Here is a 13,141-nt window from a genome sequence, read left to right as displayed (position 1 = left end):
TAGAATTCTTCCAGAATGTTTATATATACTTCATCTACGCCCTGATTCCGCAGTGCCTGCATGACGGCTGGTATTTCTACTGAATCAAACTCCTTCTCGTAATCTATGAAGACTATGTATAGTGGTTGGTTATACTCTGAGCATTTCTCTATTACCTGATTGATAGTATGAATGTGGTCAATTGTTGAGTAGCCTGTTCGAAATCCTGCTTGTTCCTTTGGTTGATTGAATTCTAATGTTTTCTTTACTCTGTTAGCAATTACCTTTGTAAATAGCTTGTATACTACAGAGAGCAAGCTGATCGGCCTGTAATTCTTCAAGTCCTTGTCATCTCCTTTCCTATGTATTAAGATGATGTTAGCGTTCTTCCAAGACTCTGGTACCCTTCCCGTCAGGAGACACCTCGAAACAGGGTGGCTAGTTTTTCTAACACAATCTGTCCTCCATCTTTCAGCAGATCTGATGTTACCTGATCCTCACCAGCAGTTTTGCCTCTTTGCATGCTCTCCAAAGCTTAAAATTAATCTGCAGAAAACGAACGTAATGTACGACAACCGCGGAAAGGAGCAGCGCTTCGAGATAGGTGATAGTGCATTTGAAGTTGTAAGAGACTATGTCTACTTAGGGCAGGTAATAACCGCAGAGCCTAACCACGAGATTGAAGTAACGAGAAGAATAAGAATGGGGTGGAGTATATTCGGCAAGCACTCTCAAATTATGACAGGAAGATTGCCAGTATCCCTCAAGAGGAAAGTATATAACAGCTGTATCTTGCCGGTACTTAGCTACGGAGCAGAAACCTGGAGACTTACAAAGAGGGTTTAGCTTAAATTGAGGACGACGCAGCGAGCAATGGAAAGAAAATTGGTAGGTGTAACCTTAAGAGACAAGAAGAGAGCAGAGTGGATTAGGGGACAAACGGGGGTTAAGGATATCATAGTTGAAATAAAGAAGAGGAAATGGACATGGGCCGGGCATGTAGCGCGTAGACAGGATAACCGCTGGTCATTAAGGGTAACTAACTGGATTCCCAGAGAAGGGAAGCGGGTTAGGGGGAGACAGAAGGTTAGGTGGGCAGACGGGATTAAGAAGTTTGCGGGTATAAATTGGCAGCAGCAAGCACAGGACCGGGTTAACTGGCGGAACATTGGGGAGGCCTTTGTCCTGCAGTGGACGTAGTCAGGCTGCTGATGATGATGATATATATATATATATATAAATATAAATAAATAAATATATATATATATATATATATATATATATATATATATATTACAACGAGCGAGTTTACGTATAAACACTTCTTATTACTCAAGAAGCGTTAGCCGGAACAGGCTGGTTCAGGCAGCGACCCGGCAAGCACGAGCCATACGGATGTCAATGTCTTCGACGTCTTCTTTCACGCTGGCACAGAGCTGGCTGGCACCAGTATGCTGCGGTACAATTACTCCCCGCTCAGAAAGGAGCCAACCTTGCGACCTAAGTAAATAACATGACAAGGGGGAGAGGGGTTATAGCACGGTTTGAGGCGCGATACGTGTACTGTTTCACGTCCATGGTAGCGTTGTTCTGAAGGTGGATCCATGGGCTCAACCTAATAGTTGACGGGAGATGTTTATTGCACCACATGGTAGGGGCAATGGTATTTCGACGAAAGCTTCAGGGAAAGACCGAGATGGGTAGACGGGACCCAGAGCCAAACCAACATTCCTGGGTTATAGTGGGCACTAGACGCAGAGGCATCGTGGCCAGTTTTCTGGTGCCATTGGTCTTGCGCGGTAAACGAGCGAGCGAGTTCACGACACTCTTCGGCATAAGCAGTTGCTTCGGAAATATGCATCGCTTCGGAAACATGTCTGTAAGGGAGAATGGTGTTCATGGAGCATGATGGTTCACGTCCGTGCAGGAGGAAGAAAGGAGAAAAGCCAGTGCTTGTTTTTGGCGCAGAGTTGTACGCGTACGTGCAAGAAAGAGCCCTTGGTTCCAATTAGTGTGGTCCTCAGACGCGCATATGGCGAGTACATCTCCAAGGGTACGATTAATGCGTTCTGGCATTCCATTGGTTTGAGGTTGGTTTGCCGAGGTTTTCCGTTGCACAATGCCACATTCCTTGAGCAGCTCGTCGGCGGCGTTCGAGAGAAACACGCATCCATGGTCACTCAGTTATTCTCGAGGTGCACCGTGTCGCAAAATGAGATGGTGAAGAAGAAAGGACGCAACGTCTTTCGCAGTGGTAGCGGGCAGCGCAGATGTTTCAGCGTAGCGTGTCAAATGATCCACGGCGACGATAATCCACCGGTTGCCTCGAAGAGAGTTGGGTAAAGGACCATCAATTTTGACGCGGTAGAATGGTCTCGCTGGGCACGTTAAGGGTTGCAAAGGGCCAGCAGTGCTGTGAGAAGGCGTCCTGCGTCGTTGACACGTGGTGCATGACCGAACATACTGGCGAACGTGCCGATACATGCCGCGCCAGTAGTATCTTAGACGAAGGCGAGAGTAAGTCTTAAATACTCCAGCGTCACCACACTGGGGGTCATCGTGAAAGGCAGCGCAGATGTCCGAACTCAAATGATGAGGGATGACAAGGAGCAGCCTACTCCTATCCGTCACGTAATTGCGGCTCTACAACAAGCCTTCATGGACAGCAAAGTGTCTTGCTTGACGATAGAGGGAACGTGAAGTCGATTCTGATAAACTGTAAGAGAGGACGTCGAGCAGAAAATTAATTCAGGGATCCTTGCGGTGCTCGGATGGCATGTCGGTGATGCTCAACGATGACGAATCGCAGATCGCAGTTGGTAAGCAGGTAAGGTCAGGAGGCAGCGGAGAACGCGACAGGGCGTTGGCGTCTGAATGTCTGCGTCCTTAGTGATAAATCGAACGGATGTCACATTCCTGAAGGCGTAAAGCCCAACGAGCGAGGCGGCCAGTAGAGTCTTTCGTGAATGCCAGACAGCAGTTGACATGGTGATCTGTGACATCACACTGGCGTCCGTAAAGGTAAGTGCGAAACATTTCTATAGCCCAAATGATAGCCAATCACTCCTTTTTCGAGACGTAATAGTTGGACGCTGCCTTCGTTAGGGCACGGCTGGCATAGGCGACAACGTGCTCGTCACAGCCATCCTTGCGTTGAGTGAGAATGGCACCGAGGCTGACACCGCTAGCGTCCGTGTGAATTTCAGTAGGTGCATTAGGATCGAAGTGGTGGAGAATTGGCGGATACGTTAGTAGCCGGCGCAGCGTCGTGAATGCGTCATCACAATGAGAATTCCAGCCCGAGAGGTTCACGCTACTTGAAAGAAGCTGAGTCCGGGAGGCCATTATAGAGGCAAAAATGTGGATAAAACGCCGAAAACACTAGCACAAGCCTACAAAACTACGAAGCTCTTTTAGGCTAGTAGGCTTGGTGTACTCGGTGACGGTAAGCAGTTTAGCAGTTTGGCAATATTCCTTTTTTTTGAGACGACGTGGCCGAGAATGGCGAGTTTGTGGGTGGTAAAATGACATTTCTTGAAGTTCTGTTGCAACCCGGCTGCCGTAAGGCACAGGAGAACTTGTTCCAGACGGAAAATATGAGTAAAGGCATATGTGCCATTTAAGTACCCTAAGGACACTGTCCATCATCCTTTTAAAAGTCGCAGGCGCATTGCAAAGACCGAAGGGCACTACATAAATTTTTATAAGCCGACAGGCGTCACAAACGCCGTTTTTGGATGGTTTGCTTCGGTCATTGGCACTTGCCAATATCCAGAGCGCAGATCCGCTGAAGAGAAAAACTCTGCACCTTGAAGGCAGTCAAAGGTGTCATCAACGCGTGGCAGGGGATAAACATCCTTGCGTGTGATATTGTATAGTCACCGATAATCTATGCAAAACGTAATAGAGCCATCCTTTCTTTTTGCTCGAGGACCACTGGTGAAGCCCAAGGACTGTGTGTGTGTTGAATGACACCACGTTGCAGCATCTCGACGTGTTGAGTGATGACGTCACGCTCAGCCTGCGAGACATGGTAGGGGTGCTGACGAAGCGGATTATGAGGACCAACGGGACCAATGTCCATATGTTGAGCGACAACTGCCGTGCGTCTCAAGGGAGGTTGGCCGTGGTCGAAGGAGGCGTGTAAACGGTCAAGTAGCTGAACTAGCTGATTGCGCTGGTCTTTCGTTAGCCCGGTGCCCACGCTGCGCAACAGAACGTCTTCGTCAGGTAGTGAGGGTGTAGCAGCAGCTGTGACAGCATCCACGGACATTGGCGTCATATCAGAAGTGGCATCGAAAGAAAAGATGTCATAATAAGCGTCAATACACCCAATACATTCGCCTTGCAATAAGGTAGCGAGACAAGGGAACGGATTGCACACGTACACGGCACTGGAACTATCGGCAAACGTTATGACAGCAAACGGGACGACAAGGTTCCGGCGATTAGCGCATTTTTGCAAGGGATTAAAGAGGGCAGTTGAACCAAGGATGTAGTTGCAGAAAATAGACGCCACGGTGACAGAAAAAGCAGAGATGACGGCGTCAGCGGCAACGATCCCCTTTTAGTGTGAGCCAGGGAGATCTATGAATGTCGCGCTGAATGGAAATAAAATGGGTTGTGCATGAGCACAGTCGACAGCTGCATGTTTAGCGGAAAGTAAGTTCCATCCCAGGATGATTTTCTGAGACGCATGCGGAAGGACAACAAATTCAACAATGTAAAGCACTCATTGAATCACAACACGAGCAGTGCATGTAGCAGAACGCTGGACGTGCTGCGAACTGTCTATGCGTAAAGATACGTCAACCAGTAGAGCCGTCATTTTGTTCAGTTTGCGTCATAACGCTTTAATGATTACACAAATAGCGGGGCGCACCTGTGTCGACAAGAGTAGTTGTGGCGAAACCGTTCACAAACACGGCAATCTCGTTAAGAGATGAAAGATAAGGCCTTGAAAATTTCGTTGGTGGCACAGTTCTTGCCTCAGGAACTGCGGCTGTTAGTTTTTTTCTCCACGGCGTGATAGGAATGGCGAAGCATGGGTGAAGGAGACTGAAGGCAGGGGGAAAGACATCGACCTGGGCTGAAGTCTGCTCGACGTGAGCGGGGGTCAGGTGCATCACGTGTAACATGCAATTCTGGTTGCCAATGAATGTTGCCGAAATGCTGAGCGTCAATAAATATAGAATCTACGGTGAAGACAGTATCGCGCAACATTCCCTGGAATACCGCAGTTGTAGCAGATGGGTTAGTTATCCAGAGTATGCCAAGGGTTTACAGGTGCTCCAGATGGCGATAAGGGTCAATTTACCGGATAAACTGAAACTGGTGACCTGTAGTAGTTGGTGGCTGGACTGTATGAAGGGAGCGGTGGTTGGGCAGGAGGTCGGCGGACGGCTTCTGCAAAAGTCAGCGGTGCAGTAATTGATATTGTGGATGCGGTTGAAGGGAGGGCCTCGGCAACTTGCGTCGGAATAGCACGGCGAAGTGAGTAGTCCAGTGCTTAGGGGTCTCGTACATAGTGGCCACAAGAGAGCTAGTGAGCAAATTCCTCCCGGATGAGGTGTTGAATTTGGAACATCAATACGCTGCAGTGGGGGACACTGCTTTAGCATTCCAAAGCCGAAATATTCGCTGTTTGCGTATTAGCGCGACGTGTAGAAATTCGGTGCTTTCGGAGCTAATCAAAACTTTGACAGAGCTGAATTACGGCCGTGACAGTCAGTGGGTCTTTGGCCACAAGCATAGGAAAAAGGTCGTCATCAATGCCTTTCAATATATGCTTTATTCTGTCAGCCTCCGTCATCCCTCGCATCCACTCGCCTACAAAGGCCGATCACATCCTCAATGTAGCTCGTGAAGCTCTCACCACTTCGCTGAAATTGTCCCTGCAGGCCAAGTCCAGCGCGAAGCTTCCGCATATCTGGACGACCGAAAAACCAGGTCATGGTCTCTTTGATAACCAACCAGGTGGCGATGTCGGCTTGGTGGTTGGTGAACTATAGTTTAACGAAATCTGTCAGGTAGCAGAAGACGTAAGTCAGCTCCACAGGGCCATCCTACTTGTTAATCACGCTGGCACGCTCGTACTCTGCCAGCCAGTCCTGAACATCATGATCTTCAGTGCCATTGTAGACTGGTGGGTCACGCAGACGAAGCACACCAGGGCACATGACAGGCGGCGGCGTTGAAAAGGCTTGTGGGAGGTCGACGCACTTGGTCATTGCGAAATCTGATGGTAGCTTACTGCTGCGGAGCTCCAGGACGTTACCCAGCACCTATATCAAATTCAACGAGCGAGATCACGTGTAAACAGTTGTTATTACTCAAAAAGCGTTAGCTGCAACAAGCTGGTTCAGACAGGAACCCGGTAAGCACAAGCCACACGGACATCAACGTCTTCTGTCACGCTGGAAATCAGCTGACGCCAGTATGCTCCGGTACATGCTCCGGTGTGTGTGTGTGTGTGTGTGTGTGTGTGTGTGTGTGTGTTTAGCACCACTTGTAGGCTACGTTTTCGTATGTACTCTGGGGCCTCGGATTGATGCTTATATCGTCAAACTTTTTGCAGCAGGTGTTGTCTGTTTTATTTGTGGCGAAAAATGCACTTAAGTGTCAAGAAGATGCATTTTACATGCTAAGAGGGTCACTCGGCGTATAAAACTTACTGGTAGACCAGTCTGTGAACATCTTTGCAGCTATTGAAGATTGATTCCTCCATGGACTGAAGAGACATTTTGTGCAAGATGACAATGAGGATGATTGCGATTTAACGGAGTGGTAGCTCTACTACTTCTGGTTGAAACCTGGAAGACGCCCTTCCACGTGCCTTTCACCTTCAAGCTAATAAAGTTTGAGCGCTGGTAACAGATCCTAAATAAAGATGAAAATGGCTATTCACTAAAATGACAGCATGCTAAAGGGCACATAAATCTATCGCACTCTTGGCGACACTGTGTCATCTCTTCTCGCACAGTAAAAAACGCACAAAACGAAGTGAAGTCAAATTGTTTGCCCACAATAGCCACGCGACCTCAGACAGAACGGCCGTGCGATTGCATGGCCAATGAGGCTAGAAAAATCATTGCGACAAATATTCTTTGCCCTTGTTCAATCGAGAGCTTACTTTTGCAGGACGTCACGTAAACAGCCCCGCCACGGTGGTCTAGTGGCTAAGCAACTCGGCTGCTCACCCGCAGGTCGCGGGATCAAATACAGGCTTCAGCGGCTGTATTTTCGATGGAGATGAAAATGCTTTAGGCCTATGTGCTCAGATTTGGGTGAACGTTAAAGAACCCAAGGTGGTCAAAATTTCCGGAATCCTCCACTACGGCGTTTCTCATAATTATATAGCGGTTTTGGGACGTCAAACTCTACATATCAATCAACCAATCACCAAGTAAACAGGCTGTCGCCCTTCCTAATCGAGCGGAAAATACTAGAAAAACATGGGGAAACAATTCTTTCGTTCCAGATGTTTTCAGGGGTCGTTTACCGGTCCAAGAGTTGAGTGTTGGGTGCCGCTCCCGCCAGCAGCGTTGGCTGTATGCGAATTTACTGCACGGAAATGCTGAAAGAGCCGATGATATGTAGTAAAATCTGTATGTTGTGTTCTGGTGCAAGACACTGCCTCTCTTGTCATGGAGTTAGTCAAAGTACGTAGAAGTCTTGCTGTATTTTGCTAAAAGAAGACAACTAAATCAAGTGAAATCCCTGCAGAGCAATGTTCTCCTCATCTTCTCCAGACGCATGTACTTCTTAGTTATCACTCGACATACCTTCTTCACCCACATTAAGCTACGGATTTCTTTTTTGAGATGTCTAACGTGTAAGCGTTTTGAGTAGCAAAGTTTGAAAAGGCAACAACCGAGGCAAGTTATTCAAACTACGAATTTATATTTTACATCGCGCCATGGTGATAGTTGAGGGAACATGGGCAGCAGTTCTAGTTTTTTTATGTAATGTGAAAGTTAGTTTTTCCAACATTCATGTTTCAATTGCAAAAATGACGCACTCTAAAATTACACTCGGCTTGCATGCCTATTCAGAAAAATATTCTCTCTCCAGAAAGCCAGAGTGAGTTTAGGGTCATGGATTTTCGGTAATATTTCAGAACTGCTTTTTCTGAGTGCAAAGGTGAAAAGTGTGATGCAGTGTTTCAAAATATGATGCTACTTGCACGCAGAACGCTGTCTAATGTATTGGGCATTGGGACTCTATGGGGGCCTTTTGGGAGAATCCAGAATTGGGTGTAGTTGAAATAAGTGACCAAAAATACATGTGACTATGCAAATATATTATTATTTGCTGCTTCCACATCGATAACGGAAACAATAAAGGGAATATTAACGTTAAATAGCTCGTCTCTGAAACAATATGGCGTCACCGTCAATGGTTGTGAGCGAGCGACAAATCATCTTGTCCATGGCAAAAAAAAACGAGAAAGATATAAACAGTACAAATCTTAAATTTTCATGGTCGAAATAAAGATCCAACCCGGGCCGTTTGCGCAAGGAGGTGGTCTACCACATGACCAAGGGTCTGCTTATATGTACAACAAAAATAACTTTCTGCTTAGAATTGCAGTGAAAATAACATTCACGCTAAATAAAGATACCCGTTCTGTGTGCACACTTAACAATGCAACATGTATTATTACAGTAATAATGCGTGATACAGGCACATTGCCATCACGCGTCAGAACAAGTGTTCATAACTACCTCATGTTTAAACCAGCCACCCACTACAAAAGGCACGCCAGTTACGGTGCGTATTCCCTTGTGACCATGTACAGGGTTCAAGCAAGTTTGAAAACATTTCACGCGCATAATTACTCGTAGTGTGAATCACCCTACCTCTTAGACAGCATGCATTGGCGACGAGATATCACTATCGCATTCAACTCTTAAAGGCAAAGATTCATCACCATCATCAGCCTGACTACGCCCACTGCAGGGCTAAGGCCTCTCATATTATCCGCGAATAAACCCGGTCTTTTGCTTTCTGCTGCCACGTTGTAGCTGCTATCTTTTCAATCTAATCAGCCCACTAATTTTTCTGTCTTCCCTACGTGCATTCGCCTTCTCTGGAACTTCCCTCAGTTCCCCTAATGACCAGTGGTTAATGTGCCTACTTTCTACTTTCCCGACCCATGTTCGTTTCTTCTTGTTGATTCCAACTGTCATATTCTGAACCTCTCTTTGTACGCTGAGCCTCTGAACCACTCTACTTTCTTCTTGTTTCTTAACGTTGCACATTAGGAATAATTTTCTCCAATTTTTTGTCAGTCGCGGCATTGCTCGATGAGGGTATTTTACCGACAAAAGACAATACGTGAAGTTTAGGTGTAATGAGATGTGGACTGCAGCGAAAAACGCAGTGCTCTCTGTAAAGCGCCAAAAGGGCGCCTGAGCGTATACTGTCGTGTATCTATGATCACTGCGACCAAATGAATATTATATTGGACATTGTGTGCCTTGTGTGCCTCAACCTCTTACAAACGCAAGTTAATTGTTGAATGCGCTTTAGGACATAATTCTTAGGCGGCAGTAGTAAATATCATTCGTGCTCAATCCCACCATTCAGAATGCTCCTAAGAGGCGGGACACACCGGTTTTGATCATATTCACTAGATGGCATAACGGGCCGCAGAAGCAGCCGAGATAATGCTTTCCAGAAGCAGGTTCGAAAGCTGGGGTGTGCTGTCTTAGATTGTTCAATATATTAGACAAACTTCCTATAACCGGGTATTAAGAAGTTATGAAGGGACTTGGTACCACGAAATACATATGTGACAAAGGCCCGAACACGGCACAAATTTTTTCCCGTCTGTATTCGTATTTCCTTCACTAAAACTTTTTCTAGAGAATGCTTTTTAACGAAAATTAAGGTTCCCTCATTCAATTGTGGGCGCAGTTTTGTGTCATCTTTTGCGACTGCTCGCATGAAAGCTCTGCCTTTTGCTTACACCATTATTGAGCTATGTGTTTTTTTATCTGACCAGGGCCTCGCTGCTCCTAGGCGGAGCAAGGAAGTACTCCGTCTAGTGGACACTTTCAAACAGCTGAGGAGCAGAAGAGATAAGGAATGGAAGACTATGTTCACATTGGGCCTGCTTGCTGTTCTGCCTGGAGTAGTGTCCTTCTTGCTGCTTGGAATTTTTCTACAGTATGCAAAGTCCAGGGACGACACCACACGCCCGGTGAGGACCGCTCAAAAATGGACGTTGCATGTGCACCACCGAGCCAATGATCCTGGGAAGCAAAAGTTTCGACAAAACAAGAATCCTGTTTTGGCCAGGTCCACGGCCACCCTCTATGAAATGAACTGGTAGTAGATATACAGGATTACGGAGCGTCATGCACTAACAGAGTAGAAATTCACATTTAATGTAATGAACACGCCTATCAAGCATATGTCATCTGGAGTAGGATGTTAGTACGTCCAACTTGGTAGATCATTGAGTTGTCGTACACAAATCACTTTGAATTCAACTTTTGAGTCGTTTTGAAGTCTGCCGAGTGGTATTTCTCATACTGACCAGAATAAATATGAGCAAGCGCGGGCGCACTCTGTGTAATCTTGGTGTTTATAAAACACCGAGTTTCTAAACCTCACGTTATCCAGTTAGTTTAAGACGTTGGTTACTTTCGCCGAATTTTATTTGCTAGATCAGTAAGATTGGTGGTAGTTAGGTGGTACAGCATGTCGTTTTTTTTTGTGTCGCTTGCCACTTTCCGTTGGCTAATATCAATGTGTCCGATAAACAGACCACAATGCATTACAAAGTTTGTTTGGTGCGAAAAAAAGTTCTGGTTTGAACACTTACAGGCATGAAATGAGATGTGAGGGAACCAAGGAAACAGCATAGTGATACTGCACGTCCACTAGCTTGAAGAGACCACTTAAAATTGCCTTTGAATTAAAAAATCGTTGAACAAAATAGCTTGTTGCAAGAAGCTTGTTGTCGGCAGCTTGTTGTCGTAAACTTGATGTCAGGAGCTTGTTGTCAAAATAAATTTTTTATCAGAAGCTAGAGAAAGCATGAATCGCTTAAATAAACTTTTAGCCTTCGTGCTTCTTAATTTAATATGTTTTTCTTCTTATTTATCATGTTTTTAAAATTTGAAAATTGAAAACTTGAAACTTGAAAAAAAAATTGCCCGCAGCTTCCCTCGGGGGAACACTGAGGAGGATGCGGAGCATATAATTGGTTAACGGGGTGTTAAAGTGCGACTTACTTGGGTCGATGGCTAAATTGGTTAACGTGGTTGTAGGAGGGGGTGTTAAATGAGTGAACACGTACACACGTATGCGAAAGGGCGGCGCTGGTCGAAGGGACGTCGATCATTGTGTTTGTGGATTCGTTGGAATTCATTTCACCGCGACCTTGGACGTCGACGCGCCGTACAAACCAACCGACGAGCGGCAACTGAGCGAGCGAGCGCCGACCTTGAGTATATATACAGCGCGACGGCGCATGCACTGTCAGCTGTCGAATGTTCGAGAAGGGGGAGAAGCGCAATGGCGCATGCGCGCGCACCAGCTGCCGATGTTCTCGAAGCGCGACGGCGCATGCGCGCGCGTCAGCTGCCGATGTTCTCGAAGCGTGACGGCACATGCGCGCTACATTATACAGCTAGCGAATGTTCGTGAAGAGGAGAAGCGCACGCGGTGTGTAGAGGAGGAAGGGTGCACAGATGGTGGAGGAGTGAAGCGCGCGCGGTGTGTAGAGGAGGAAGCTTGTGGACGGCGCCGCACTACAAGCCTCGAGTATTAGATGCTCCGCATCTAATATAGCTTGGTGGCCATTGTGGACTCAGGATAGCAATGCCCTATAATTAAGTCCGCGTGTTCATGATCTAATAAACCTGTGGCTCAACGCTATCCTGGGTAGGAAAGGACTTCCCTCTTTCAAAGTGCCACTGCGCCCACGTCGGTGTTGAAAGAATGTTTAGTAGCGCGAGGCAAAATGTGGGAGCAGGAGGCGATAGGCTAATAGGATTGTTTCAAATGCATCAAGTCCCCGCCTTTGTGGTCTAGTGGCTAAGGTACTTGGCTGCTGACCTGCAGGTCGCGGGATCGAATCCCGCATGCGGCAGCTGCATTTTCGATGGAGGTGGAAATTCTGTAGGCCCGTGTGCTCAGATTTAGGTCCACTTTAAAGAATCCAAGGTGGTTCAAATTTCCATAGCTCTCCACTACTGCGTCTCTCACAATCGTAAGGTGGTTTTGGGACGTTAAACCCCACATATCAATCAATCGATGTATTATTAAATCAATCAGATGCATTACAAAGAAGCCCACGTTGCTACTCTTGCCTTTGTAGAGCACACATGTTAGATGCTTTATGCTCTGTGGGGCGACAGACTGTAGCAGTTGCGTCAGCAGACGCCTGTTAGGCCGGGCATGCTGCTGACTCTTTACGCCACAGTCTGAAACTGCCGCAAGGTGTTAACCTCAAAGAGCGAAAGCCGGCTGCTCACACAGTCTACACAGATGTGGACTCGGCTATACTGCAGCGCTTCTTCAGCTGAAATTCTTTCGCTCGGCATACAAGGAATACTTCTTCGTTCTCTTTTTTTACCTAAGGTAGGATGCTCGCTACAGGTGCAGTTGTGCGTGCCTCAACGCGGGGGTCCCAGGTGGCACAGTCACCAAAACGAATTCTCCTCTGCCCTACACAAGTATTTCTCTAGTGTAGGCCTCCAATAGTTTTTCAATTTTTGTAATTTGCCACCGCCATTGCTCAGTTACGCTATGTTATCCGAAAACGTCAAGTTACTAAGCTGTTATAGGTTAGTAATCATCGCTATTTTATACCAATCCAATCTTCTGAACCATTCTGGCAGTTTCATATGCATTTAAAGAAAGATACACCTGAAAACTAGGAAACATGACAGCTTTGCTTTTGTATATTGAGTATTCTGGGCTTCCAAGTACCACTATGAAATATTATGAAGTTGCGCAATTATCTGTTCTAGTATAATTTCTTAGCAATTTATCCAGGCAAGTTGAGAGGTCTGGTCACTTTGAGGAACTACTCTTGATTTAAAATAAATTTCCGTTTTTATGAAGTCAAGCGCCCTGCGAATTTTAAGGAAATGAAATCAGACTGGTTAAAGACGGAGGGGTTTCACTTAGAGCGCAAAATGCA

At 46.4% G+C, this 13,141-nt stretch overlaps 1 protein-coding gene across 1 annotated transcript in view; it reads left to right on the top strand.

The window, feature by feature from the left end:
• The window catches only part of LOC142803892 (uncharacterized), a 64,324-nt gene that overhangs the window by 10,293 nt on the left and 40,890 nt on the right, over positions 1–13,141 (top strand). Inside the window, exon 2 of the mRNA XM_075890167.1 lies at positions 9,989–10,186. Within this exon, the coding sequence (XP_075746282.1) occupies positions 9,989–10,186 (198 nt within the window). The remainder of the gene's footprint in view (positions 1–9,988; positions 10,187–13,141) is intronic.

This window comes from Rhipicephalus microplus, chromosome 3 (genome assembly GCF_043290135.1).
Source record: "Rhipicephalus microplus isolate Deutch F79 chromosome 3, USDA_Rmic, whole genome shotgun sequence".
NCBI lineage: Eukaryota > Metazoa > Arthropoda > Arachnida > Ixodida > Ixodidae > Rhipicephalus > Rhipicephalus microplus.
This window is presented reverse-complemented; position numbering and strand designations above follow the sequence as displayed.